Here is a 27,761-nt window from a genome sequence, read left to right as displayed (position 1 = left end):
CCGTGGCCTCTCCCATCCCCTCCGGGGCCCTGTGCCGGGCAGTCGGGGACGTCCTTGGCCTGAGGCTGCACATCTCTGTTCTCCAGCCACCTCCCTTCCCTCGGGACACAGCGCTCCCTGCTGTCCCGTCTTCTCCCCCGGCGTGGTCCTTGCGTACAGCTTCGGGCGCCGAGCTCAGGTGCTCCTCGTTGCTCTGGGAAATTAAGTGCCAAGTGGGAACTCGAGCTGGCCGGGAGGGGGGCCCGCTGGGTGCCAGGGTGGCCTCCGAGGAGAGGCAGGCCTGCCCGTGCCTGCTGGGGAGGCGTTACGTGTCCACTCTGACTCACCTGTGCACGGGGGTGCCCTGAGCCCGGCTCAGCCCCGGGGCGCTCGGGTGGGGCGGCCTGGGCAGCTTCCCCAGAACCAGACACCAATCCCCCGCCCCCAGCACACACACCAGTGTCCCGAAGCACCAGCTGCCCAGCCCTCCCTGCGCCCGTCTCCTGCTGCCTCGGCCTGTCTTCGGGAGGGCTCTGCCCCTCCTCGGCCCCGCACCCCGTCAGCTCCAGCCACCACCCCACCTCCCCCTGCACTGCCCACACTCCCGTCCCCACCGCTGCCGGTGCCCCGTCCCACCGCCCCCCGTGGCCCGTCCCCACCGCCCCCGTGGCCCGTCCCACCTCCCCCCGTGCCCCGTCCCACCTCCCCCCGTGCCCCGTCCCACCTCCCCCCTGTGCCCGTCCCACCGCCCCCCGTGCCCCGTCCCCACGTCCCCCCGTGCCCCGTCCCCACCGCCCCCCGTGGCCCGTCCCACCTCCCCCCGTGGCCCGTCCCCACCACCCCCCGTGCCCCGTCCCCACCGCCCCCTGTACTACTGTCCCCACCGGCACCACCACCACCGCCTCCAAGCCCACCTCAGCCGCCCTCCATCACCACCACCACTTTGCCGGCTACCAGCCCAGCTCTGAACCAAACCCCTCATTCACCCTCCCCCTTTCCTTTGGCTCGGAAGTCACGTGTTTTGTTTCTGTGGCTGTCCTGGTCCAGCTGGGCTGCCATCACAAAATACTGTAGACGAGTGGCTCAGAAACAACAGAAACTTACTTCTCACCATTCTGGAGGCTAGCGAGGGCCCACGTCTTGGTGTGTCTTCACGTGGCACAGAGGGTGAGGGAGCTCTCTGGGGTCCTTTTACACGGACACTAATCCCACTAATGGGGGCTCCACCCTTCAGGCCTGATCAAAGGCCCCACCTCCAAATACCATCGTTTCGGGGTCTAGGCTTCACACTCTCGGGGGACACACGCTTTCAGCCGGCAGCGGTGCTGTGTAGCGTAACGGCGGCCCTTTGCAACAGACCTACGTGACCAGCTGTCGCGTGGTCCTGCTCACATGGCGCCCATGAGCACTAGCCCCACGTGTGGCGCTTCTGTCCGGCAGGAGCTCCGTCACCACTGCCCGGGAGCCGCCTCCTCGTCCGCCCAAGCCCTGGCTCCGCATCCTTCCTTGACTTACCTTGCACCCCTGGGCACTCAGTTTCCTTTTCCCAAAATGCATCCTTTCGTTGTTCTTCCCGGGAGTCTGAGTCCTCTGTCCGATGACCGTTGATGCGGTGGTTGTCTTGGCCTCCCTCTCAGGGGACAGTTTAGCTGATTGCAGAACACGGGGTGGTGGCCATGCCAACACTTCAGAGAAGCCTCCTCCTCGTCGCTTGGCGTCCCAGACGGTTGGCGGAGTCCGTGGTCACCTGCACTGCTGCCCCTCTGGCTTGTCTGCTTGCTTCTGGAGGGTTCCATGACCTTCCCTGGTGCTCTGCAGATTTCCTCTGTGGCGTCAAGGAGCGGACATGTCTTCCGTGGCTCAGGACTCCTGCCTTTTTGAATCTGAGAGTGCGGGTCGTTAACCCAGGGCCGTTCCGGGCCGGAGCTCTGCCTGTCAGCTCTCCTCTTCTACCTCTTTTCTTCTTTCCGGAATCCTGTTCTGTCGACGGGCTCTTCCTGTGGTTTCCTTCTGTCTCCGAGTTTCTCCTGTGACCCCCTCCCTGTCTTCTGAGCTGCCTCTAGATCGGTACTTCGGTTCGCCGAATCTCCAGCCGAGCGTCACCCGTCCGCTGTCTTCGACTCCAGTGACTTTGTTTTCCATGTATAGAAGTTCTGATTGGTTCTTTGGCCACATCTCCCTATTTTTCATAGCATCGCATTTTTTATGTTTTGGGTTCCTTTTGTTGTAACTTCAAACGTTCTTATTTTATGGTTTCTCCCGACTTGCTCCCAAGTTCTTGCGGTTGGATGCTGCTGACCGTTGTGTTGACGGGCCGGCTGTGTTGTGTCCCCCCGCCGTTCTTCAGCGGCGCCTCATCTGTGCCCTGGTTGGGGATGGTCACACCCGAGTGGTTTGGTGAGGGCCGTTGCCAAACGCCCCGGGGTACCACTGCCAGGCTTCACTTCCTATCTTGTTTCTTGGTGCCCTGACTATGCAGACTATGGCGGAGCCAGACGCCAGCCACGGGCCCGACGTCACAGACCGTCAGAGCTGGGGCGAAGACAGGCCACTCAGGCCACCGCTCCAGGGCAGGCCACTCCTGCTTCCTCTCCCTCAGAGGCCTTCTAGATAGCCCCAGACCCCAAGGGCAGCAGTGTTGATTCTGAAGGCCCCACAGATTCTTGGTGGCGGGGGGACAGGCTCTAACCGTGTGGTCTGAGGCCCACAGAGCAGGCAGCGCACCCCCCTTGGCTGAGTTCTGGAGGTGTGTGTCGGGTGGGGCCCTGGGAGGGGTGGGTCTGAGCAGTAGGTGGCTGTGGCCAGCTTTCCCCCTGGCCACTGAGCCGATGGGAGCTGCGCTCTGGGACGGCAAAGCAGGACTCCAGCCCTCTGACTGGTATCCACCCCCGCTGGAAGAGGAAACAGCTCCTGGCCCCTCGCCCCTGGGGAGGAGCCCTGTATGCATGGGGGCGTCGGGCAGAGCTCACACTGCTGAGTGAGACCTGGGCCTTGGAGCTGGCCCAGGGAGGCTGTGCGCTTGGTCTGAGGGCCTGGTGGTGAGGAGGGGTTAGCTCGATCCTGAAGGCCCCAGAGCTCCAGGCTGCCCTGCAGGCAGGGGCCACCTACACTCACCACACAGTGCCCCGTCCCGGGCCCCACCCACCAACACGTCCTGCCCCCTCCTGCCCCCCTCCATGAAGGCTGGGCGCAGCCCCTTGTGTCCCCCGGGTCCACAGTGTGGCCCCTCCCATCCCCTGTGTGTCCCCACAGGCTTCAGTGCGCCTGTCAACACAACACGTGTGGGGGCTCCTGTGACCGCTGCTGTCCCGGCTTCAACCAGCGGCCGTGGAAGCCGGCCACCACCGACAGTGCCAACGAGTGCCAGTGTGAGTGCCCAGCACGTGCACACCTGCACACACGCTCACCTGCACACGCTCACCTGCATACCTGCACACACACTCGCCTGCGCACATGCTCACCTGCACACCCACTTACCCGCACACCTGCTCACCTGCACACATGCTCACTTGCACACCTGCACACCTGCTCACTTGCTCACCTGCACACACATTCACCTGCTCACAATTCACCCGCTCACCTGCACACACACTCACCTGCACACACACTCACCTGCTTACCTGCACACACACTCACCTGCATACACACTCACCTGCTCACCCTCACACCAGCTTACCTGCACACCTGCTCACCCACTCACCTGAACACACACACACTCACCTGCACACACACTCACCTGCTCACCCTCACACCAGCTTACCTGCACACCTGCTCACCTGCACACACACTCACCCAGCTTTGCCGTGGCCTGAGGCATGCTCCGGCCACGTGGTGTTTGCTGTCACCCAGACCAGGCCACATCTGGGGTCACTGGTGGTTTGTGAGGCGGGGTCATGGGGGGCCTGTGAATAGCTGTGCCCTCTTCTCTCCAGCTTGCAATTGCCACGGCCACGCCCACGACTGCTTCTACGACCCTGAGGTGGACCGGCGCAACGCCAGCCAGAACCAGGACAACATCTACCAGGGCGGGGGCGTGTGCATCGACTGCCAGGTGGGCCGGGGCCGGGCCGGCCTGTGGCGGCAGCTAGGGTGGGTCTGGGGCACTGGGGTGGTGGGCCGGCCCCCCCCAACCCCAGCATGGTCAGCGTACCCAGGGTTGGGATGGGGGCAGAGAGGGCGGTGGGAGGGTCCCTGCACTCAGTGGCCCCATCCTGCCCCAGCATCACACCACTGGCATCAACTGTGAACGCTGCCTGCCCGGCTTCTACCGGGCCCCGGACCACCCTCTCGACTCTCCCCACGCTTGTCGCCGTGAGTGGGGCTGGCCAGGGGGACGGGGTGTCCGGAGGGGGGGCCCTCGCACTGCTCTGAGAGGCCCGGCCTGGCTCTCCCCCCGCTGCCCGCACTGGGGAGGCAGCTGGGCCCCAGGCTTGGGGTCTCACGACTCCCCGGCCCCCACCCAGGCTGCAGCTGCGAGTCGGACTTCACAGACGGGACGTGTGAGGACCTGACTGGCCGCTGCTACTGCCGGCCCAACTTCACGGGGGAGCGCTGCGCCGCGTGCGCCGAGGGCTTCACTGGCTTCCCGCGCTGCTACCGTGAGGGCGTCAGCCTGGGGGGGCCGGGGGCGGAGCCGGGGCGCGGTCTCGGGGACCCAGGGTGGGGACCCCGGGTGGAGCCTGCCTCCGCCCAGAGGTCCTGCCCACCTCTCCGGTGGTGCTGAGCCGACCCGGCTGACCCGCGCTGTCTCCCCCCTCAGCGGTGCCCTCCTTCTCCGCCAATGACACCGGCGAGCAGGTGCTGCCAGCCGGACAGATTGTGAGTAAGTGTCCTCCGAGGCCCCGTCCTGCCCCCCCGAGAGCGGGATTGTCGTTGCGGTCGCCTCATGTTCGGCTCTTGTGTTATCGTGCAAATAATGCATTTTCATGCTAGGAAACCTTCAGGAGTGTAGGTAAGCCCAAAGCAGAAGACCGAGGGTACCCAGAGTTGCATCACTTTCAAACGACCCCTCTCCCCACAGCTGGGACCGTCCCGGGCGCTGCACACGGTGCTGGTGCGGACTCAGATGCGTGCCGCGGGCGCTGCTCCGGGTTTCCTCCCCCCGCGGTCCTGTAAACGTGCCACCTCATGTTCTCTGTCATTGGACAGATGCAGTATTTCTTCAGTCAACCCCCAAATTGTTGGAAATTTAAGTTCTTTCCCATTAAAAAAAAATGCTACAGTAAACATCCTTGCAGCTAAAACTTTCTCTAAATGCTCAGTAATTTCTGTGGAACAATTTCCTAGAAGGTTCTGAGTTACGAGACATGCCTGTTCTGGGACCTATTTGGCTATAGGTTGCCAGATCGCTCTCTTGAAAGAAACCACGTTCAGCGTCATGACAGTGGCATCCGCGGGCGCGCACGGTCCTCGCTGGACGGCGGGCACTGCTTGTGACTGTCAGCTCGGCTGGCGGGACGCTCGCCTGGCAGAGACCGCCTGCCCCCGTGTGTTTCTGGAATCGGGCGCGCCTCAGGGGACGGTGTGTCAGTCTGACCGGCCGCTGGTTTTTCTTCCTAATGGCATCACGTGGCGAGCTCAGCCGCTGGCAGTGTCTCAGATCACATTTGACATTTGTCGTCTTCAGCGTGTCTTTGACCCGTCTGTGAGGTGACTTTGCACTTTTTCTCCCGGGGAGCGTGTCATCCGGGGTCTTTGCTCTCTGCACACCCCTCTCCCTGCAGGGCCCTCTGCCCCTGTGGGGCATTCTTTCCTGCGCTGGCGTGTTAACCCTTAGGTGGTTCTGTGGATGTGGTTCTTGCCTCTGACTCACCTCTGACTCAGTCGTTCGGAGGCGGCACGCCCTAAGCTCACTTACCCTCATGCCTGTTGGTCTTTGATGGTTTCTTCTTTACGTGTCGGTGTCAGGTTCTCATCGGTGCTGTAAGCGGGGGTCGGCAGACTTCTTCCAGGAAGGACCAGACAGTGCTTGCTTGCTCTCGACTGTGAGGGCCGGGTGTCCTGCTGTGCGTGGCTCTTGAGCTCCGCCGTTACGTGCTGTGGCCGGAACGTGGCATCGACCGTGTGGACGTGAATGGGCCTGGCCGTGCTCCGATAAAACTTTATTTGCAGACCAGCCAGAGCAGCCCTGGGACTGTGGTTTGCTGGTGCCCAGGGGCAGTGCTGAGGAGCGCTCCTGTCCCCACGGCCCGGGGCGGGCGCTCCGGAACGACCCATCCAGCGGGGGTTCAGGGCAAGGCAGCTACTCGTACAGTGAATCCCATTCATGTCTTCCCTAACGTGCACCCGTGTGTCTGTATTCGTAAGGGACACTAGTTGAAAGCTTTCTTGGTCGTTGTTTTTGGGTGTGTGTGCCGTCTTGCTTTGGTTTTCTAATTCTCAAGGTGACCTTGAGAATACTTGGAAAACGACCCATGCTTGGTTATGCTCCACAGTAGGCTAAAAATCACAGGAATCATCCATCTCTTCAAAGTTTGATAGAACTTAAAGGATGCCTGGACCGGACACCTGTTCAGTGGAGATCTTACATTACGGTTCTCGTTTCTTCCGTGCTTCTTTTATCTGTTCGTTTCCCACCTCAGCGTAAGTCCGTTTTAGTCATTTTTATTTCTTAGCAAATTGTGTCCTTTGGATTTTAAAATGTATTGGTATAAAAATCACGTGCAGCCTTCCATCGTGATTTATACATTTCATTTCTCTTACTGTCTACTTTAATATATTTCCTTCATTTATTAGACCTATCAGAAATTTGCTGAATTTATTGGTATTTTCAAAATACAGCTTAAGATTCTACCTATAAGATCTGCTGGGGTTTTTCTCTTTTCGGTTTGGTGGAGAGATTTAACTTCCTTTTTTTTTTAAGGTTTTATTTATTTATTTATTTATTTATTTATTTATTTGCGAGAGACAGCATGCGCGACAAGGGGGGAGAGCGGCAGAGAGAGAGGGAGAGGCGGACTCCCCGCTGAGCAGGGAGCCTGACACAGGGCTCGATCCTCGGACCGTGAGACCATGACCCGAGCCGAAGGCAGACGCTTCACCGCCTGGGCCCCCCAGGCGCCCCTGCAGTCCGCTATGATTACGCACAGTCGCCACACTGGCCCTCACGGCCCCACACCTTACTCGCTTTATGCCTGGAAGTCTGTGCCTTCCCCGTGTCTCCCACCCCCAGCCCGGCGGCCACCGTGTTTTCTGTTTCCATGAGCTCAGTGCTCCGTTTTTGTGCTAGATTCCACATAGAAGTGAGATCACTCGGTGTTTGTCTCTTTTCTTTGTTTTGTTTCATTACTGCTCTCCTGGCTTCTTGGATTTATTAGTTTCACCATCTTAATTATTGACAAACAGGCGTGGAGTGCTGGTTCTCATTCAGGGGTGATCCTGATCCATAGGAGAGCGTCTGGAGACAGTTGGGGTTATGACGACTGAGGGGTGCCACGGGCATGTCGTGGGCGGGCCAGGCGCGACCCAGCCCAGAGCACCAGCAGCGGTGCCCAGGCCGGGGAACCCAGGTTGTGGCTCAGCTGTGCTGTCCCCGAGGGTGAGGGCAGCCCTGGCCGGCGCCTCCCACGGGGTGGTTAGATGGCCTTTCTGTCCTTGTTTGATGGCTCAGCCCTAGTTTTATTGCACTGGGGACAGATAGGGTCTTTGGAATTTGAGATTTTCTTTGCTTCTCACCTCGTACGTGATGCCTTTTAGAATGTTCTGTGAAGGTGTGGCGGGCCCGCGTGTGCTGTGTGGGGTCAGGTCACCACGTGCACGCCCACAGAGCACACACGTTCATTATGCCGTCCCTGCTCCATCCTCATCAGGTTCTGAGGACAGTGTCTTCAGTCTTTCTATGCAGGATGATGGTTTTGCCAGATCCTTCCAGCTCAGGAGTTTCGGCCTTTAGCACCTCTCGACCCCGTGGTCCAGCTCTTAGAGCAAGGGGCTTCCTGCAGACCCGGGGGGCGAGCCCCGCTTCCACGCAGCAGCTCCCCGTCGTCCTGCTGATGCTTGTGGCCTTGGGTTCTCTGGAACCTTCTAGGGTCTCCATGCTCACCTTCTCTGCACCCTGCTGTCCCTTCATGAAGCTCTCCGTGGCCCGTCTGGGTCCTTGGTTCAAAGTGCATCTTTTCAAGAGAACATGACTTGATTTTCCTTCAAGAGCCAAACTGAGGCCTCTGGTTCTTGTTGTGAGAGGAGCCGTGGCCTGGGTAGGGCCGTGGCCATCAGGCGGGGCTCGCTCCAGCTCTTTCTGTCTCATTTCTCCTTCTCCTTAGGTGTTTCCCGCCTGCGTCTTGCTGGGTTGGGCAACAGACTGTGTTTTGGTTTTGGATGATTTGTTGTTTCCTTCTCAGAGGGTTGGCAAGCTCTGTTTCTCTCTTCTGCTCCGGCCCCAGGTCACCCTCTGTCTTTGACAAATATCAAATCATAATTTTCTGGGGCACCTGGGTGGCTCAGTCAGTTAAACGTCTGCCTTCGGCTCAGGTCATGATCCCAGGGTCCTGGGATCGAGTCCTGCATCGGGTTCCCTACTCGGCAGGGAGTCTGCTTCTCCCTCTCCCTCTGCCCCTCCTCACGGGGCTTGTGCTTGCGTGCGCGTGCTCTCTCTTTCTCTCTCAAATAAATAAAATTTTTAAAAAAAGTACTTTTCTGTAAGTAACAAACAGTATTCATGGCCTCTTTTCATGCATAAGTTAAGACATTTAGCATGCTTTCGCTCCTGTTTTCCAAGCTGCAGAATTATTTATAAAGATTACGAGTCTCTTTTTGCTTTGTTATGATTTTGTTTTTACATTTTCTCTGGTTGTATCGACACCTGCAGTTGACTTAGTGGCCACATCATAAACAGCTAGTTACTCGTAGTTTTAGGCGCCCCAATTTCATTGCACACACTTTTCCAGAGATGTCAGCTCTGCCTTCTGGGGGTTTTTGTCTTGTAGCTCTGTATGAGCGTAGCATAGAAGTGTAAGGAAGTGAGTCTGTGGTGGGCAGGGTTTCTGGCGGGGAGGGCTGGGGTCTGCAGGCGTCTGAGACCCCTTCCCTCCCCCCCAGACTGTGACTGCAGCGCGGCCGGGACCCAGGGCAACGCCTGCCGCAAGGACCCGCGGCTGGGACGCTGCGTGTGCAAACCCGGCTTCCAGGGTGCCCACTGTGAGCTCTGTGCCCCAGGCTTCTCCGGCCCCGGCTGCCAGCGTGAGTGCAGCCCCGACGCCGTCCTCGCGCCGACCCCGGGCGCCCGTGTCCTCTGTGACTGAGCACGCATCTCCTCCCGCAGCGTGCGAGTGCTCCAGCCCTGGAGTGGTGGACGGGGACTGTGACCGAGACTCCGGCCGGTGCACCTGCCGGGAGGGCTTCGAGGGGCCCGCGTGTGACCGCTGTGCCCCGGGTTACTACCACTTCCCTCTCTGCCAGTGTGAGCGAGCCCTCCCCGCAGGCGTGGGTGGGTGGGCGTGGGGCCCGGGGCGCGGCCCGCCTGGCTCAGGGGGCCCTGTGTGCTGTCTCGCTCCCTAGTGTGCGGCTGCAGCCCTGCGGGGACCCTGCCCGAGGGCTGTGACGAAGCTGGTCACTGCCCGTGCCGGCCCGAGTTTGACGGCCCTCACTGTGACCGCTGCCGCCCGGGCCACCATGGCTACCCCGACTGCCGCGGTAAGCAGAGGGCCAGGGCGGGGAGCAGAAGGGCCCGTCCCAAATGCCCAGGGCCTGACCCCGTGTCCCCCGCAGCCTGCACCTGCGACCCCCGCGGTGCCCTGGACCAGCTCTGCGGGGCGGGCGGGATGTGCCACTGCCGCCCTGGCTACACGGGCGCCGCCTGCCAGGAGTGCAGCCCCGGCTTCCACGGCTTCCCCGACTGCGCCCGTGAGTGCCCGTGCAGGGGGCGGGGCGGGGGGCCGTGTCCCCACCCCAGGCCCACACCCTGCCTTCCTTGCCCAGCCTGCCTCTGCTCCGCCGAGGGCTCCCTGCACGCGTCCTGCGACCCCCGCAGCGGACAGTGCAGCTGCCGGCCCCGCGTGACGGGGCTGCGATGTGACGCGTGTGCTCCCGGCGCCTACAACTTCCCCTCCTGTGAAGGTGAGCCTCGCGCGGTGTGCGTGGCGCGGGCCGCGTGTGCCCTCCGTGTGCGGTCCCCATGACCGTGCGCATGTTCCTGCGGTCGTCCGTGTGAGCCCGTGTGCGCGTTTTCGTGGGGTTGTCCAACATGTGCGGGTTCGTCGACCTGTGTTCACGTACTTCGGGCAGGCGTGTGTTCCCAGAGCTGTTTGTGCCCGGTCCGTGTTCACACACACGTCTGCAGGCCACATGTGCTTGTCGCGTGTTCGTGACTATTCCCTGCAGTGGGGGAGGGCGCGCGGGGACCAGAGAGAGCAGGCACAGCCCAGGGTTTCGTGCCCGCCCACGTGTGTGGGAGGCACACCGGCCGGCTCCCACGCAGCCAGGGGGCCGGCTGGGCCCGCGGAGGCCCTTGGCCATCGGAGTCAGTGACCGAGAAATGACCTCAGGCCGCGTCTCTCCACAGCTGGCTCCTGCCATCCTGCCGGCCTGGCCCCAGCCGGTCACAGCCTTCCTGAGGTAAGCCCTGGTCAGCCCTCAGTGGAGGTCAGCCCATCACTTCCAGGAGACGGTCACTTCCCCGGCTGCTCTGTCTCCTTGGCAACCTCTGGGCCTGTTTGGTCCCCTGGCTGGTCCTCTGTCCCCATTCCGGGGACATGCCAGAGATGGGGACGGATCAGGGCTCCAGGGCTGAGGGTTTCCGGTAGAAGGGCAGGGACCCATCCTGACCCTCAGTCTCACCTTCTCCCAGGCACAGGCCCCCTGTACGTGCCGGGCCCATGTGGAGGGGCCCAGCTGTGATCGCTGTAAACCCGGGTTCTGGGGGCTGAGTCCCAGGAACCCTGAGGGCTGTACCCGTGAGTCTCTGGGGTGGGGGGGGGTAGTACGTGGGCGTGCTGGGGGAGGGGAGTGGCGCCGGGAGGTGAGGGCCGGCCCCACAGCGCCCAGGCCCACTCTGCTCTCTGCCAGGCTGCAGCTGCGATCCCCGGGGCACGCTGGGTGGACTTACTGAGTGCCAGCCGGTGAGTCTGAGGGCCGAGCTGCCCAGGGGCTGTGGGGCAGGCATGGCCAGACCCCGCTGCCCCCGCCCCGGCTCAGTTTCCCCTTTCCCCTCGGCCTCAGGGCGACGGCCAGTGCTCCTGTAAGCCTCACGTGTGTGGCCAGACCTGCGCGGCGTGCCGGGATGGCTTCTTCGGGCTGGACCGGGCCGACTACTTCGGCTGCCGCAGTAAGTGCCCGGCGGCCCTCAGCCCGCATCCTGGGGGCGCCTGACGCAAGGGAGGGACGAGTGAGGCAGGCGCCTGGGTCTGGGAAGGCCTGTGCTGGGCACGGGAGGGGGGGGCTGCTCTTGTCTCCCCTCCTTCCTGCGCCCCTGGCAGACACCTCTGATCAGTCCCGGCCTCGGGTTATTGTCCAAGGCCCCGGGCAGCCCCTGGTGGTCAGCAGGAGTTGGCTTCTCAGCCCCTGCTGCTCTCCACAGATCATGGAGAGAGCCCCGGGGGCCTGGGTGGCCGCTGCACGATCCAGAGCCTGGTGTGGGCAGAGCGGTGAGGCTGGGTGGGGGCCTGCCGTTGACCTTGCTCCCTCCCACCACAGGCTGCCGGTGTGACGTCGGTGGTGCGCTAGGACAGGGCTGTGACCCGCGGACGGGGGCCTGCCGGTGCCGCCCCAACACACAAGGCCTCACCTGCAGCGAGTGGGTGCCCCCACCCCCGGGGCCAGGGGGCAGGGGGCTGGCGAGGCAGCTGACCCGCTGGAGACCCTGCGGGCCGCCCCTGACCACCCTGCCCTGGCCAGGCCGGCGCGAGACCACTACCTCCCTGACCTGCACGACCTGCGGCTGGAGCTGGAGGAGGCGGCCACGCCCGACGGCCACACCGTGCGCTTTGGCTTCAACCCCCTTGAGTTCGAGAGCTTCAGCTGGAGGGGCTACGCGCAGATGACACCCATCCAGGTGGGGAGGGGCTGCCCCTCCCCAATGTCGGCTTCACGCTCCGCCCCCCCGCCCCCGTGGCTGGTAGAGGGGGGCAGGCTGGGAATGGCCAGGGAGGGACCACCCTGATGCTCCACACCCCCCCCCCCCAGCCCAGGATCGTGGCAAAGCTGAACGTGACCTCCCCCGACCTATTCCGGCTTGTCTTCCGCTACGTCAACCGTGGGCCCACCAGTGTGAGCGGGCGAGTCTCTGTGCAAGAGGAGGGCAAGTTTGCCACCTGCAGCAACTGTGAGGGCCTGGGGGCCGCCCCGCTCCCCCACTGTCCATCCTGACCCGCCCCTGCCCTCCTCCCCTCGCCCCAGCCCTTCCTTGGGCCCCTGAGTGGGTGGGGGGCCAGCCTGCACCCTGGCCATGGGGCAGCTGCCGCCCAGGGTGGCCCGTGGGCGGGGAGTCTAGGAGTCTCCCGTTCTGTGTCCCCAGGCACAGAGCAGAGCCAGCCCGTCGCCTTCCCGCCCAGCACGGAGCCTGCCTTTGTCACTGTGCCCCAGAGGGGCCTCGGGGGGCCCTTTGTGCTGAACCCTGGCACCTGGGCCCTGCTCGTGGAGGCCGAAGGGGTGCTCCTGGTGAGGTGGGGGCTGAGTGGGCTGGCAGCGGGCCCGGGGAGAGGGCCAGCGTACCGACCTCTCCCCCCTGCCCGCCAGGACTACGTGGTTCTGCTACCCAGCACCTACTACGAGGCCGCACTCCTGCAACTGCGGGTGACGGAGGCCTGCACGTTCCGGCCTGCCGCCCAGCGCTCCGGGGAGACGTGAGGGCCAGGCCGGCAGGGTGGGGGGCCTGACCCTCCCTGGGCCACGAGCCGCCCGCCCCTGCTGACCAGAGTCGTGTCGCCCCCTCCTGCACCCCAGCTGCCTCCTCTACACCCACCTGCCCTTGGATGGCTTCCCCTCAGCTGTTGGACCCGAGGCCCTGTGTCGCCATGACAACAGCCTGCCCCGGCCTTGCCCCACGGAGCAGCTCAGCCCCTCACACCCGCCCCTGGCCGCCTGCCTGGGCAGTGACGTGCGTGTCCCTGGGACCTCGTGGAGGGGCAAGGAGGGCCAGGACCTGGGGAAGGCGTGCCCTTGGCCTGGAGGACAGGGAGGGGGTAGGGTCCACGCTGCCAGGACAGGACACAGGTGCAGGCCGGGCCACAGGTTTGACTTGGGGCCTCATTCGTAGGTGGGGTGTCGGTGACCCCTGCCTTCCGGTTCACTCCGAGGACCCAAGCTGGGCCTCTGGGCAGCAGGCCTTGGGGAGGTGGGGGAGGCTCGGAGTGAGCAGAGGTTGGAAGGCCAGGGGACCGTGGGGGTGCCCTGGAGGGGTGCCCCAGGCAGCAAGGACAATGGGGGCACAGACTCTGGGACCGGCGGGCAGGCTGTGGGAGCAGAGGGTGGTAAGGGCCGTGTCCAGCAGTGTCCGGGGAGGACATGGGGGCCTGGGGTGGGGCCTCTGATCACATTGCTCCCCCCCCGCCCAGGTGGACGTTCAGCTTCAGGTGGTAGTGCCGCGGCCGGGCCGCTACGCACTGGTGGTGGAGTATGCCAGTGAGGACGCCCGCCAGGAGGTGGGCGTGGCTGTGCACACCCCCCAGCGGGCCCCGCAGCAGGGGGCACTCACTCTCCACCCCTGCCCTTACAGGTGTGCAGGGAGAGGCGAGGATTCAAGGCCGGGGGAGCTGTGTGGGAGGGTGCGGGCCCCAGGGCTGCCCCTACGCCTTCCCCACTGACTGCCCCTGCCCCATCCCGCAGCACCCTGTGCCGGGGCGCTGCCCTGGACACCCAGCACCACCTGGCTGCCTTCCACCTGGACACGGAGGCCAGCGTCCGGCTCACGGCCGAGCAGGCGCACTTCTTCCTGGTAAGGCCCTGAGCCCTCTGCTGCGCGGGCCCCCGGGACTCCCCTGTGGCGTCAGGCCCTTCAGACAATCCTAAACAGCATCGGTGGAAGCGTGGTGAGCCCAGGGGGCCGTCAGCAGCAGTACCGTTACTGTGCGCCCGCCCACGTTTCTTCCAGCATCTTCCTCACCTGCAGGGTGGGGGTATTTTTTCCTGGGGGTACAAAATATGGACTTATTTAGAGAGCATTCTGCTCTCCACACGGGGAGGGGGGGTGTGTGATGGATCGGAGCTGGAGGAGAAGGAAACCATGTTCACGAGAGGCCACTTTGTGATGTAATTTCTGAGAACACCCCGGTGTGAGGAAGGGGTTGTTCGGCGCTCTGAGGGCTGCGTCACGGTGAGGCGGCCCCTGCAGACCTGCCTGACGCCCAGAACCCACAGGAGGTGTCCACTCGCTACAGGACCGAGTGGGTGATGTCTGCCTCCCTCGAGCCTTTAACAGATGCATCACCGATGCACCTATTTTTGTAAACACGTCAGTGTTGACGAGAGACTTGCAGATGGAAGGAGAACCCCGCGGCCGCCCGCTGCTCAGGCTCGCGGGACTCGTGCGTTCCACCCGCGGTGCTAGGGCGCAGACCCCGTCGCTTCCGCCCGACTTACTGGCATCGGGCGCGTGCGGCCTGTCCTCCCCCTCAGCCCTGTGGCGGGGAACTGGGTTGTTGTAAAGTGTGCACAGAACCACGTCACGGGCATGCCCGGCGTGCCCTGCCCCCCAGCACCCGGGCCAGGAAGCCACGCGCCCTGCCCCCAGACACCCCGCGGTCCCCGGTGGCCGCCTCCCGGCTCTGACAACCGCTTCATAAGCCTGTCCCACAGGCCAGGCTTCCGTGCTGCGTCTCGTGCTGACGCCGGGTCGGCCACGCGGCGTTCTGGGTCTTCCCCGTGGGGTGTTACCAGACAGCTCTGATGTCTTGGGTTTTGCTGTATCTGCCACGCACGCACCTGCATCGTGCTGGACAGCACGGGGCAGAGAGCCCGCTCATGAGCCCGTGCTCGCCCAGTGCCTGTCCATGCCGGCTCCCTGGAGCTGAAGGGGAGGCTGGTGGCCGACGTGTAGAGTTGGAGCGACAGGGTGGGTGGCGGTGAGGAGAGCTGAGACGTGCTCCTGGCCCAGAAACTTCACCTGAGGGCTGGGGTTCAAGCAGCCCGAGGAGGCAGAGACTTGGTGCAAAGCGGGGGACGCAGGTCGGATGTAGGGGTGTGGGAGGGGCCCTGCCTGCGTTTCCACGTCCACGCCTGGTCGTCTGTCCACAGCACAGCGTCACCCTGGTGCCCGTGGAGACATTCAGCCTGGAGTTCGTGGAGCCCCGGGTCCGCTGTGTCAGCAGCCACGGTGCCTTCAGCCCCAGCAGGTGCGGGTGGGAGGGGCCCGGGCAGCCAGAGGGGCTCGCCGGCCAGGTTGCAGGGACTCACCTCCACCCTTGTCCCCAGTGCCACCTGCCTGCTCTCTCGCTTCCCGAAGCCGCCCCAGCCCATCATCCTCAGGGACTGCCAGGTGCTGCCACTGCCCTCTGGCCTCCCGCTCGCACACTCGCAGGACCTCACACCCGGTGCACCCCCGTCGGGGCCCCAGCCTCGGCCCCCCACTGCCGTGGACCCCGATGTGGAGCCCACGCTGCTGCGCCACCCCCAGGTGAGGGCCCGGGCCAGGAGGGACAGGGGTGTGGACAGGGACGTGGGCAGGGGCAGGACTCCAGGCCCTCCACCCTTGCCCGGGTCCACACCCCTGTGCCTGCTCACAGAGCCCCTCCCTCCCTGCAGGGCACTGTGGTCTTCACCACCCAGGTGCCCGCCCTGGGCCGCTACGCCTTCCTGCTGCACGGCTACCAGCCCGACCACCCCACCTTCCCCGTGGAGGTCCTCATCAGTGGGGGCCGAGTCTGGCAGGGTGAGTGGCCGTGGTGGGCCGTGGGGGCAGACCCCCAGACGAGGAGCCCGTCAGGGGACTCCTCACGCAGCCGCACTGTGTGGTGGTCCTCACAATATGTGGACAGATCCGTCCTACCGTCAGTTCTCGAACGGGGTGCCCAGGGCCCAGTGCAGACGGCAGCCCCAGCCTCCCGGCCCCCCTTCCCAGATTCTGCTCCCGATTCCATTTTATGAGTCAAGGTTCACCCTGTCACATACGCGGGTAACTGAGGGTTCGCCGTGGGACACACGGTGATGGTACTTGTGTTCCTACGTGTGTGTGTGTTCTGTTTCCGCGGGGCCAAGCTCAGGGATCTGCACCCAGTGGGCCTTTGTGCGTGGCCACCCCTGACCCGTGTCACGTGAGTGGGCCCTGTCAGGCGGGTCACAGGTCCGTGTTGGGAGTAACAGATGCACGCCCCTGGGCGGGTGGGGCACTGTCCCGTGGTATAGCTCTTCCTCCCTGCTGACTCCAGGAGTGGCCCTGGGCTGGCCCGTGGGGTGTGGGGGGGACACACTGACCCGCCTTTCCTTCCTCCCAGGCCATGCCAATGCCAGCTTCTGCCCGCATGCCTATGGCTGCCGCACCCTGATTGTGTGTGAGGGCCAGGCCGTCCTGGACGTGACCGACAGTGAGCTCACCGTGACCACGCGGGTGCCTGAGGGCCGGTGGCTCTGGTTGGTGAGTCCAAGGCTGCCATGTCTGCATGTGGAACTCTCGGGGCCTGATGTGGGGCTAGCCTCTCTGTGTGTGGACTTCCTGACCCTGTTCAGGGACCAGCCATCCTCCCCCCTGTCACACCATTGGCCACTCAGCCCAGGTGTGTCCCCCATCTGGCTTGGCCCAGCCCCATGCCAGGTGCCAGGGAGCAGCCTTCAGGGGCCTCCAGGCCAAGCTGTGAGGCTATGGTGTGGGGTGAACACCTAAGAGCCGAGATGTGGTCCACCAGTCCCCTGGGGCCCTGCTGGTCAGGGTGGCCTTCCTGGAGGAGGAGGCCTGGACAGATGGAGAGGGAGGGCAGAGGTATGTCTGGCAGGCAAGGATGGGAGGGGGCACCGGGAGGCCGGGCACTCCTCACAGCCCCCAAGCTTCCATTAGGCCATAGAAGCCGACCTCCTTCTGAGCAGCCCAGTGGTGGTCCAGCACCTGCCAGCCTTGCTGGGGCCCAGTGGGGTGTGATGTGGCCACTACTGTCTTGGCTGTCCGGCTGGACCCTGGCCAGTCACAGAGACCCCCCCCCCGGGCGATGTGCTTCTGCTGGCAGGCTCTGGTATCCTTCCGCAGCCTGGGTCCTCTCCGGGGTCCACGGGAAGGTCACCAGGCCCTGATCCCCTAGGAGTATGTGTTGGTGGTCCCTGAGGAGGTCTACAGCTCCAGCTATCTCCGAGAGGAGCCCCTGGACAAATCCTATGACTTCATCAGCCAATGTGCCAGCCGTGGGTACCACATCAGGTGGGCTGGGGGGAGGGGGAGGGAGGAGGGGCAGGCCGGGGGGGGGTCCCCGGGGTGGGGGGGGGGCGCTCTGCGCAAGGGCAGGGTCCCCAGGGTTGGGGGGAGACTCCGGGCAAGGGCAGGGTCTCAGGGTGGGGGGGGTCTGGGGCAGGGCCGGGGGGTGGGCTCAGGACCAGGAGTTGGCCTCACCCCTGCTTCTCACCACAGTCCCACCAGCTCGCCCCCGTTCTGTCGTGGTGCTGCCTCTTCTCTCTCTCTCTTCTATAACAACGGGGCTCGGCCTTGCGGCTGCCATGAAATGGGTGCCACAGGCCCCACGTGTGAACCCTTCGGGGGCCAGTGTCCCTGCCGGGCCCACGTCATCGGCCGTGAGTGCTCCCGCTGTGCCACTGGCTACTGGGGCTTCCCCAGCTGCAGGCGTGAGTACTTGAGCCCATGGGGGTGCCAGCCAGGGGGTGGTACCTGATCCCCAGGGGGCTTCGGCAGGAAGCGTGGCTACCGCGGCCAGCAGGAAGTTCCAGGGCTTGGCGGACCCACCCTGCTGGCCCCTGTCTGCAGGCCCTTGGGCAGCCGGTGGGCCGGGCTTTGCAGGGCGTCACACGCCAGGGACCGGACGGCATTTCTGGGCACCTGACCCCACATCAGAGATGCTGCCTGAGGCTTGGGGCCTGGAGCCGGGTGAAACCACGCCAGGGTGGGGGTGGGGGTGCGTCCCCTGGGCTGCAGCCAGGGCCTCCGATGGGGCACAGGGCTTCATCCCCTCCGTGCACGCTCCCCACAGCCTGCGAGTGCCGAGGCCGTCTGTGTGACGAGCTCACGGGCCGATGTGTCTGCCCGCCACGCACCATCCCGCCCGACTGTGTGGTCTGCCAGCCCCAGAGCTTTGGCTGCCACCCCCTGGTGGGCTGTGAGGAGTGTAACTGCTCGGGGCCCGGTGTCCAGGAGCTCACCGACCCCACCTGTGACGCGGACAGTGGCCAGTGCAAGTGAGCTGGGCAGCGGGGCTGTCCCCGTGGCCCTGGGCTGGCTGGGTCAGGGGCGGCATGGCCACCAAGAGCACTCTGTCCAGTTCGGGGGGTGGGGGCTGGGTGAGGGGTATGCCTTGGGGGTCCACCGCCTCAGGGGGGCCCTGCAGTCTCAGTTCAAATTGAGGGGCCGGGGTGGAGGGGAGGCCTGGCAGCCGCTGACCTCCCACCGGCAGGTGCAGAGCCAATGTGACCGGGCGCCGCTGTGACGCCTGCGCCCCGGGCTTCCATGGCTACCCCAGCTGCCGCCCCTGCGACTGCCATGAGGCGGGCTCCATGCCCAGCATATGTGACCCCCTCACAGGCCAGTGCCACTGCAAGGTGAGAGGTCAGCGGGCCCCCCACCTCCACGCCGCCTCAGCCACCGGAAGCCTCTGGGGACCCCTGGGGCCTCCTGGACGCTTTGGGGAGAGTCAGCCCATGGGGAGGGGGTGACAGCGGGCCAGGGTGGGTCGGGCTCTGCAGCGCACGGCCAACTGAACTGTCCTACCCTCCCGCCCCCACACACAGGAGAATGTGCAGGGCCCTCGGTGTGACCAGTGCCGCCTTGGGACCTTCTCCCTTGAAGCCGCCAACCCAAAGGGCTGCACCCGCTGCTTCTGCTTTGGGGCCACCGAGCGCTGCAGGGGCTCGGCCCACGCCCGCCGTGAGGTGTGCGGGCAGTGGGACCCAGACCGAGGGTGGCGCCCCCTCAGGGAGGGGGCACGTTACCCCCAGTCAGCGTGCCCTGGGCGTTCAGGTCGGTGCCCCTCCCGTGTGCCTGCAGCACGTGGACATGGAGGGCTGGACGCTGCTGAGCAGTGACCGGCAGGTGGTTCCTCACGAGCTGCGAGCAGAGGCAGAACTGCTCTACGCGGACCTGCGGCGCGGCTTCGAGGCCTTCCCTGAGCTATACTGGCAGGCCCCACCCTCCTACCTGGGGGACAGGGTGAGCCGGCCAGGCGGGCCCTGTGGTGGCCACTGTGAAGGTGTCCAGGACCCCCTGGAGGTGGAGGGAAGGCAGCAGTGAGGCTGCCCATGTCCAGGGAGGGATGGGGACTCTGTGAGGGTGCCCAGGCCTAGCCCGGCCCTCAGCCCAGGGATGCCCAAGACCATTGCTGTCGACTCTGGGCCCATGGTCAGGGCCTGGCCGGGTCACGACCTTCTGCCCTGCCGCCAGGTGTCATCCTATGGTGGGACCCTCCGCTACGAACTTCACTCGGAGGCCCAGCGTGGAGACGTGTTCATCCCCACAGAAAGCAGGCCGGACGTGGTGCTGCAGGTGGCCAACGGTGTGGATGTGGTTGGGTGGGCAGGTGGGCGTAGCCAGGTAGGATGGCGGGCAGCCCGGCTGCCAGCCCTCATCTGCCCACGCACCTCCCCAGGGCAACCAGATGAGCATCACGTTCCTGGAGCCAATGTACCCGGCGCCCGGCCACGTTCACCATGGACGACTGCAGCTGGTGGAGGTGAGCGGAGCTGGCCTGGGCACCCGGGTCCCTCTGGGAGCCTGGCACAGCCCAGGGAGGCCAAAGGGGCCGAAGGCTGCCGTGCCTGCCCTCTAGGACGGAAAACGGGGCCTAGGAGCGCTCCTGGCCGCGTGCTGGCCCGCGGAGCCCTGACCCCGGACGCGTGAGCAGCTGCGTGGGTGCTCACGGCCCTGCAGCTCCCTCCACGAGCTGTGTTTTGCCTGTTGTGCTTTCCGCTCGCTTGTGGCCTTTCCTTACCTTTTTAGAGAAGTTGTGTGTAGTTCCTGCCGCCTCCCCGTGTCCGCCTTGGGAGCTGCGGTTCTTCTCCCAGCTCATAGTCTCGGTCTTTCCCTAAGGTGTCTTTTGATGACCAGAAATTCAGATGTTTACTCAAATTTATCAATTTTTCACGTGCAGTTAGTGTTTTTGTTTTATTGAAGGAAGTATTTGTCTCTCCGAGATTAGAAAGTACGCACCTCTGCTTTGTTCCAAAAGCTTAAAGCATCTTCTTTGTGTGTTTGGATTCCTAATGCGTCTGGAGTTGGTTTTGTGCCGGGTGTGAGGGAGGGGCCCAGGCGCGGGACTCCCCGCGGGTGGTGGGCTGTTCTAGCCCCCGAGGCCCCCCGCTGCCCCCCTGAACACCGCCGCGGCCCGCAGGGGACCTTCCGGCACACGGAGACACACAACGCCGTGTCCCGCGAGGAGCTCATGATGGTGCTGGCGAGTCTGGAGCGGCTGCACATCCGCGCCCTGTTCTCCCAGACCTCCTCGGCCGTCTCCCTGCGCAGCGTGGTGCTGGAGGTGGCCGGCGAGGTGGGCGGGGGGCCTCCGGCCAGCAACGTGGAGCTGTGTATGTGCCCGGCCAACTACCGTGGAGATTCGTGCCAGGTGAGGTGGTGGGGGCAGGCACCCCCCGCTCTGTCTCCCCAGTTCCTCCCTCACCTGCTGGGTACTGTCCTCCCCGCAGCCCTGCCTTCTCGCCACGGGCCGGGCCAGCCCACTGGCTTATCTCTCTGCCCCTGCACTGTCACCTGTGTCCCTGCCTGGCCCCCCGTGCACCCAGCTGCTCTGTGTTCCTTCACTGCCCGGTCCAGCCAGGCATCAGCCACGTGCCCACACCCTGCCTTCCCTCTGGGTCTCACACTTGTGCACTTGCTTGTTCATCTGAGGGGTTTTGTGATTGAACGCCCACCCACTCAGAAGAGGTGTCTGGGGGACAAAGAGGCGACCCTGGCCCACATGTGTGGGGGGCTGTCACCTGAGCCAGGGCATCTGCATGGCTTTGGGGGCTCTGACTTCATGTGTCTAGCCGATCAGGGCCAGCACCTCTGAGGGTCTGAGAGCATGGTCCTTCACCGGCCCCTCGGGCTGGCCCTGCTTCCTTCCTGACGAGGGGTGCCTCTGCCCCAGGAATGTGCCCCTGGCTACTACCGGGACATCAAAGGTCTCTTCTTGGGTCGCTGTGTCCCCTGTCAGTGCCATGGCCACTCAGACCGCTGCCTCCCTGGCTCGGGCATCTGCATGGTGAGCAGGGCAGACACCCCAGACAGACTAGGGAAGACCAGGGGCCTTTGGGTCAGTAGTACGGATACGCGGGGGTCCGGGGGGGAAGGTTGGTGTCCTGGGCGGGGCACTGGCTGGCCTTGGGCATCGAGTCCCTGGCACAGTTGGGGTGAGAGCTAGTGGGAAACGGAGCCTCCACCATCAGTGCTGACGTGTCCCTTCTGCCCCAGGGTTGCCAGCACAGCACTGAAGGTGACCACTGTGAGCACTGCCGGGCTGGCTTCGTGCGCAGTGGGTCTGAGGACCCGACGGCCCCCTGTGTCAGCTGCCCCTGCCCCCTCGCAGTGCCTTCTAACAAGTAAGCTGGGCCAGCCCCCTCAAGGTCAGATGCCCTTACAGCCCCGGGAGGGAAGGTCATCATCCCCTACCCGGTTGGGCCAGCACTGCCCTCTGGAGGCCAGAGCAGCTGGGGTGGGCTGGCCAGGTGGGGACCCCTGGTGGCGTGCAGCTGTCGGAGAAGCCCCTCTTGTCTGCAGCTTTGCGGTGGGCTGCGTCCTGCGAGGAGCGCGCACACAGTGTCTCTGCAAACCCGGCTACGCGGGCGCCTCCTGCGAGCGGTGAGCGCGGGGGGCAGGAGGCCCGGCCGGCAGGGGGGTTGCAGGGCGGCCGGGCAGGAGGGCAGGCGTGCTGATAGGTGGGCGGGTGGGCGAGCTTGCAGGTGGACATGCGGGAAGGTGGGCGCGCGGGCCCAAGGACCCAGGCCACTGACCCCGCCCTCGCGCCCCGCCCCAGGTGCGCGCCCGGCTTCTTCGGGAACCCGCTGGTGCTGGGCAGCTCCTGCCAGCCGTGCGACTGCAGCGGCAACGGCGACCCCAACCTGCTCTTCAGCGACTGTGACCCCCTGACAGGCGCCTGCCGCAGCTGCCTGCGCAACACCGCCGGGCCCCGCTGCGAGAGCTGCGCCCCCGGCTTCTACGGCAACGCCCTGGTGCCCGGCAACTGCACCCGTAGGCGGGGAGCGGCGGGAGGGAGCTCGTGCGGAGGGGCGGGCGTGGGGGGCGGGCGGGCGGGCGGGCGGCCGATCCACCCGGGAGAGTGAAGGACGCAGGGCGGAGGAGGTCCGTGTTGGGCGGGAGCTCAGGAAGGGGAGGGGCGTCAGGGCCACTGTCACAGCACCCCTTCTGCAGGGTGTGACTGCTCCGCATGCGGGACGGAGACCTGCGACCCCCACAGTGGGCACTGCTTGTGCAAGGCAGGAGTGACCGGGCCACGCTGTGACCGCTGTCAGGTAGGGCTTCCTGGTAGGGCAGGGCCTGCAGGCAGGGGGTGGGGCCTCTGGGACAGGAGGCGGGGCCTGCTGGCGGGAGGGGCCGTCGCGGCCGGGACCCGGCGGGTAGCGGGTGGGGCCTCCGGGCAGGGGCGGGGCCTGACAGCGGTCTGCGTCGCAGGAAGGATACTTCGGCTTCCAGGACTGTGGGGGCTGCCGCCCATGCGCCTGTGGACCAGCCGCGGAGGGCTCCGAGTGCCACCCCCAGAGTGGGCAGTGCCACTGCCGGCCAGGGGCCGCAGGGCCCCAGTGCCGCGAGTGTGCCCCTGGCCACTGGGGGCTGCCTGAGCAGGGCTGCAGGCGTGAGTACGGATGGGTGGGGTGCTGTGGGGTGGCCGGCACCCTGGGACCCTCTGCCAGCCACTCACCCCGCTCCTCCCCACCTAGGCTGCCAGTGCCAGGGGGGCCACTGCGACGTGCACACGGGCCACTGCACCTGCCCCCCTGGGCTCAGTGGGGAGCGCTGTGACACCTGCAGCCAACAGCACCAGGTGCTGGTGCCGGGAGGGCCTGGGGACCATGGCATCCACTGTGAAGGTGCGTCGCTCTGCGCTGGCCCTGCTCCTTCTAGGTCCACTTAGGGGCATGTGAGTCCCAGCCCCTCATGACCTGGTGACCCCTCTGTTAATCTCCGCTTCCAGAGACACCCTGTGACCTCAGCTCCCTCTCATTTTCCCCAGGGACCCCTGGGCTCCATGCTGACCTCACTCCCGCCTTCTAATCCCCAAGTCCAGAACTCCCCAACTGACCCCTACAGCCCCCGGACCCACCCCGAGCTTAAATACTGACTTCCTGGCACCTGCCCCATTCCCTGCTGACTTCTTGATCTCCGCGCCGTCTTTTCAATCGATCCTGCAAACGCCATGCTCACCTGAGTCTCACTAACCTTGTCACCTTCGGCCTGGCTCGATATTCCTGTGCCAACTCCATGACCCTTGGCTGACCCATCCCCACAGTGCTGACCCCGTGAGTCCTTCCCCGGCCCCACACTGACCGCCCCCCCCGTGCTGCCCGCAGTGTGTGACCACTGTGTGGTCCTGCTCCTGGACGACCTGGAGCGGGCGGGCGCCCTCCTCCCCGCCATCCGGGAGCAGGTGCGCAGCATCAACGCCAGCTCCATGGCCTGGGCCCGGCTGCACAGGCTGAACGCCTCCATCGCCGACCTGCAGGTACCTCTCAGCCCAGCCCCCCCCCCACACACTGCCCTCTCAGGTTGCGGGCTCTCACCTTCTTTCCTCCCCAGAGGCAGCTCCAGAGCCCTGTGGGCCTCCGCCACGAGACGGTGCAGGAGCTGGAGACCCTGGAACAGCGGAGCTCAAGCCTCAGACAGGATGCACAGAGGCTGGACGGCCAGGCAGGACCCTGGGGATGCCTGCCTGGGATGCTCCTCCCCTCAAAAGCCCCTTCCCCTGGGACCCTTCCCCTTCAGTAGACTGCATCCCCCAGAGACCCCTCTCCCAGGGCCCCAGACTGTCCAGTGTCACCCCTGATCCTTGGCTCAGGCTGTGGCCTGACAAGATGCTGTGTCCACAGGCCACAAGAGCCCTCGCCGAGGCCGGCCGGCTGCTGGACAGCACTGAGGCCTCACTGGGCCAGGCGCAGACGCTGCTGGTGGCCATCAGGGCTGTGGACCGCATCCTGAGTGGTAGGGGCTAGCCCAGCTGGGCAGAGGATGGTGGGGAAGCAGAATGGTACTCAGGGTCAGGGCAGGGTTTGAAGAACCGGCAGGGTTTTGGGTGTGTAGACATGACTGAGTGAACAGCAGGGCAATGTGGGAGGCAGGAGAGGATGCGGTGTGGCCAGACGGGGCAGGTGGGCACCGAGGGGCATGCTGGTGCCCTCTTTGGGGATACCATGCCCCCCCTTGGAGGTGCCCTGCTCCATGGGAAAACTTGCTGGTGGATACCTGAATTACAAACAGACCCGTTGCCAGAAGAAGAGACTGGGGGGACATGGCCCAGCCCAGGGGTCGGGGAGGAATGAAATTGCAGCTGAGTACTGACCTGGAGCAGGGGCTGGCTGGGCCAGGTGGAGAAGGTGGGCAGCGGGGTGTTGGGGTAGGGGCTGAGGAAGGTGAGGGGGGCGCCGAGGAGCTCAGGCAGCCGAGCAGCCGAGCAGCCGAGCAGAGCTGTGTCCTGGAGCCGTCTGGGTTTTACGAGCCATCCGGGGCGTTGCTGGGTTGTGTGCGGGCACTCTGAGCATGCTCGGGGGGGGTGTCAGGCGTGTGAGCTGGTGGGCGGAGGTCTGCTTGGGCAGCAGGCTGGCCTTGATTGTGCCCACCCTCCGCCGCATAGAGCTCGAGTCCCAGACGGACCACCTGTTCCCGGCCAACGCCTCGGCCCCGTCGGGTGAGCATGTGCGCCGGACACTGGCTGAGGTGGAGCGGCTGCTGGGGGAGATGCGGGCCCGAGACCTGGGTGCCCCGAGAGCAGCTGCTGAGGCTGAGCTGGACGCGGCCCAGAGACGTGAGTGGCTGAGATCAGCTTGCGATGCAGCAGACGGGGGCTGGGCAGGCACTGGGCGGGGAGCTGGAGTTCCTGCCCGGACAACCATCCCCACTTGGGGTCTGGGCCAGTGCTGGCCCATGTGCAGGAGCAGCTGAGCAGCCGCTGGGAGGGGAACCGGGCACTGGCCGCGCACGCCCGGGACCAGCTGGCCCAGCACGAGGCTGGCCTCATGGACCTTCGAGGGGCCCTGAACCGGGCAGTGGGCACCACTCGGGAGGCTGAGGAGCTCAACAGCCGAAACCAGGAGCGCCTGGAGGACGCCCTGGTGAGGGGCCCTCCTCTCCTCCCTGCCCCCGCTCCCCCCCACCCTGCAGCCCCTTGTCCCCACCCTGTCATACTTCTGCTCTTCTCACCCCCTTTCTTCCCTGTGGCCTCCAGCACCGGAAGCAGGAGCTGTCCAGGGACAACGCCACCCTGAGGGCCACTCTGCAGGCTGCCAGTGACACCCTGGCCCAGCTCGCGGGGCTCCTGCATGGTATGGACCAGGCCAGGGAGGTGAGTGCTGCCCCTCCCGGGGGCGCCGAGGCAGGTTCCGACGGCGGTCTGCGCGCAGAGCGCGGCCTCTGGGTTCCCAGATCAGGGGAGAGTAAGGGATCGGGTTGGGGGGGTTCCCACTTACGTCCCCGACCCGTCCCCACCCAGGAGTATGAGCACCTTGCTGCCAACCTGGATGGGGCCCAGACGCCACTGCTGGAGAAGATGCGGGCCTTCTCCCCCGCAAGCAGCAAGGTGGAGTTGGTGGAGGCTGCGGAGGCCCACGCACAGCAGCTGGACCAGCTGGCCCTCAACCTGTCCAGGTGCGAGGCCTGCAGGGCGCCCCGGGGACGCAGCCGGGTCCTTGCTGGGACACAGCCAGTCGGGGAGGGCTCCTGGAGGAAGAGGCCGTTGTTCCCACGAGGTCCTGGCCCAAATTGGCTGCAAGGAATAAGAAAGGCATGCCTGGGAGGCAGCAGGGCAGGGGCAAAGGGTTGGGGGCTGGAGTGGGCAGGCAGACTGGCCTGGCAGCTGTGATAGCAGGAGAGCCTGAGCTGTCTGGGCCCGGGTCCCCGACCACACACCCTGTGTCCCTCTCCTGCCCCCACACAGCATCATCCGTGGAGTCAACCAGGACCGCTTCATCCAGCGGGCCATCGAGGCCGCTAATGCCTACGGCAGCATTCTCCAAGCCGTGCAGGCCGCCGAGGGGGCTGCTGGTCAGGCGCTGCGGCAGGCGAGCCACACATGGGCGGTGAGGCCCTGGCCCTCCCACAGCCCCGTTAGGAGCCCCTGCCTCCCTCCGCCTCCACGACCCGACCCTGGTTCCCACCAGGCAGGTATGAGCCACATCCTGCCCCATGTCTGCAGATGGTGGTGCAGCGAGGCCTGGCGCCCCGAGCCCGGGAGCTGTTGACCAACAGCAGTGCCCTGGCAGAGGCCACCGTCAGGGGGCAGCAGAGGCTGGGCCGCGGTGAGTGCTGGGGAGCCCTGTGTCTGGTCCCATGGCGGGGGAGGGTGGTCGTAGGTGACGGTGGGCGGGAGGGTGATGGCTGCCCTGCGTGGGAGTCCTGCTTACCACCGGCTCGGCATGTTGCCCTGGGGGCTGTGGAGGGGCTGGGAAGGGGTTCCTCCTACTGTCCTGATGGGAGCCAGGTGGACGAGAAAGCGCAGGGCAAAGGCACACGCTCTGCTGCTAGACCCTCGGTGCGGGCGGCCCCTGGGCAGTGGCCTGGCTCTCCTGACCTGTGGAACGGAGATAAGTACATCTGCGGGGGGGCCAGTGCCTCCCCAAGCCGAGGGCCCTCGTGTCTGGATGTGTCCATCTGTGTGCACGTTGGCCTTGTCCCCTCCTGGTGGGGCGGGCCGAGGTGGGCCGTACCTGCTCGCTGGGAGTGAGGCTGCCTCCCCCCGCAGTGCGGGCTACCCTGCAGGGCACCGGGACGCAGCTCCGAGATGCCCAGGCCAAGAAGGAGCAGCTGGTGGCCCGAGTCCACGAGGTACAGGCCATGCTGGCCATGGACACCGGTAGGTTGCTCCTCGCCTCTGCCCTTGCCCTCTGCTCGTCCCAAGGTGGACAGCGCCCCCCCCCCCCCACGGGCAGGGTGCCAGCCGGGGCTCTCCAGTGAGCCGGGGACACCCATGGTGTCCAGAGCGCCGGGCAGGAAGCCACACAGACTAGCTCCAAGGAGTGGGTGAAAGTGAACAGGAAGTGCTTTGGAGAGAAATGGAAGTGGGTTTGGGGGAGCACAGGGGGTGTGCAGCAGGGACACTTCATCCCGAGGTTGGGGGCACTGGGCCTGCTCGGGCTCCCAGGAGCGACATCAAGAGAGGGACGGTGGGTTGGAGGGGGCGTGAGGTGGAGGTGGGCGCGCGGAGGCCAGTGTGGCTGGAGCCGAGGACCCGGGCAAGGCCTCGGGGCAAGGGGTGGTGCGCCCACGCAGGGCGAGCCGTGCAGCCGCCAACTTGGGGAGGAGGTCCCAGCACGCTCGGACCTGGGGGTTGTGGAGGCTCAGGCCGGGCCCTGGGACAGACGACGGTGGCCGTGGGGGGCCGGGGCTGAGCTGACAGGCGTCGGGGTGACCAGGCTGTGGTCTGAGAGGCCGGCACGGGGAGGTGTCCGGCAGGACACACAGCTGGTGTTCCTGCTGCTTGTGGTTCCCAGAAGATCCGTGGGGGCTGGGCCCCCCTATTGCTGGACCTTGTCAGGGCGGGGCTGGTGGTCCC

The 27,761-nt window shown here is 65.3% G+C and overlaps 1 protein-coding gene across 1 annotated transcript in view; it reads left to right on the top strand.

Annotated features, from left to right (window-relative positions):
- Positions 1-27,761, top strand: part of LAMA5 (laminin subunit alpha 5) — a 49,498-nt gene that overhangs the window by 15,751 nt on the left and 5,986 nt on the right. Inside the window, exons 7-58 of the mRNA XM_028091157.2 lie at positions 3,232-3,347; positions 3,912-4,030; positions 4,200-4,290; positions 4,443-4,577; positions 4,739-4,801; positions 9,016-9,156; positions 9,239-9,376; positions 9,475-9,609; positions 9,685-9,819; positions 9,895-10,032; positions 10,478-10,530; positions 10,763-10,868; positions 10,981-11,033; positions 11,134-11,239; positions 11,608-11,707; positions 11,809-11,965; positions 12,097-12,235; positions 12,428-12,570; positions 12,649-12,755; positions 12,856-13,009; positions 13,467-13,627; positions 13,738-13,846; positions 15,145-15,242; positions 15,322-15,523; positions 15,652-15,778; positions 16,341-16,480; positions 17,136-17,251; positions 17,459-17,670; positions 18,033-18,237; positions 18,453-18,597; positions 18,787-18,927; positions 19,043-19,204; positions 19,436-19,537; positions 19,641-19,724; positions 20,382-20,612; positions 21,135-21,248; positions 21,458-21,585; positions 21,764-21,844; positions 22,020-22,234; positions 22,415-22,515; positions 22,676-22,856; positions 22,942-23,091; positions 23,572-23,723; positions 23,798-23,908; positions 24,088-24,199; positions 24,849-25,019; positions 25,130-25,326; positions 25,440-25,556; positions 25,704-25,858; positions 26,148-26,289; positions 26,406-26,508; positions 26,952-27,062. Coding sequence (XP_027946958.2) covers positions 3,232-3,347; positions 3,912-4,030; positions 4,200-4,290; positions 4,443-4,577; positions 4,739-4,801; positions 9,016-9,156; positions 9,239-9,376; positions 9,475-9,609; positions 9,685-9,819; positions 9,895-10,032; positions 10,478-10,530; positions 10,763-10,868; positions 10,981-11,033; positions 11,134-11,239; positions 11,608-11,707; positions 11,809-11,965; positions 12,097-12,235; positions 12,428-12,570; positions 12,649-12,755; positions 12,856-13,009; positions 13,467-13,627; positions 13,738-13,846; positions 15,145-15,242; positions 15,322-15,523; positions 15,652-15,778; positions 16,341-16,480; positions 17,136-17,251; positions 17,459-17,670; positions 18,033-18,237; positions 18,453-18,597; positions 18,787-18,927; positions 19,043-19,204; positions 19,436-19,537; positions 19,641-19,724; positions 20,382-20,612; positions 21,135-21,248; positions 21,458-21,585; positions 21,764-21,844; positions 22,020-22,234; positions 22,415-22,515; positions 22,676-22,856; positions 22,942-23,091; positions 23,572-23,723; positions 23,798-23,908; positions 24,088-24,199; positions 24,849-25,019; positions 25,130-25,326; positions 25,440-25,556; positions 25,704-25,858; positions 26,148-26,289; positions 26,406-26,508; positions 26,952-27,062 — 6,905 coding nt within the window. The remainder of the gene's footprint in view (positions 1-3,231; positions 3,348-3,911; positions 4,031-4,199; positions 4,291-4,442; positions 4,578-4,738; positions 4,802-9,015; positions 9,157-9,238; positions 9,377-9,474; positions 9,610-9,684; positions 9,820-9,894; positions 10,033-10,477; positions 10,531-10,762; positions 10,869-10,980; positions 11,034-11,133; positions 11,240-11,607; positions 11,708-11,808; positions 11,966-12,096; positions 12,236-12,427; positions 12,571-12,648; positions 12,756-12,855; positions 13,010-13,466; positions 13,628-13,737; positions 13,847-15,144; positions 15,243-15,321; positions 15,524-15,651; positions 15,779-16,340; positions 16,481-17,135; positions 17,252-17,458; positions 17,671-18,032; positions 18,238-18,452; positions 18,598-18,786; positions 18,928-19,042; positions 19,205-19,435; positions 19,538-19,640; positions 19,725-20,381; positions 20,613-21,134; positions 21,249-21,457; positions 21,586-21,763; positions 21,845-22,019; positions 22,235-22,414; positions 22,516-22,675; positions 22,857-22,941; positions 23,092-23,571; positions 23,724-23,797; positions 23,909-24,087; positions 24,200-24,848; positions 25,020-25,129; positions 25,327-25,439; positions 25,557-25,703; positions 25,859-26,147; positions 26,290-26,405; positions 26,509-26,951; positions 27,063-27,761) is intronic.

Source organism: Eumetopias jubatus, unplaced genomic scaffold, assembly GCF_037043125.1.
Source record: "Eumetopias jubatus isolate StellerSeaLion01/CBP00866 unplaced genomic scaffold, mEumJub1_p1.0 scaffold_9, whole genome shotgun sequence".
In the NCBI taxonomy this organism is placed as follows: Eukaryota; Metazoa; Chordata; class Mammalia; order Carnivora; family Otariidae; genus Eumetopias; species Eumetopias jubatus.
This window is presented reverse-complemented; position numbering and strand designations above follow the sequence as displayed.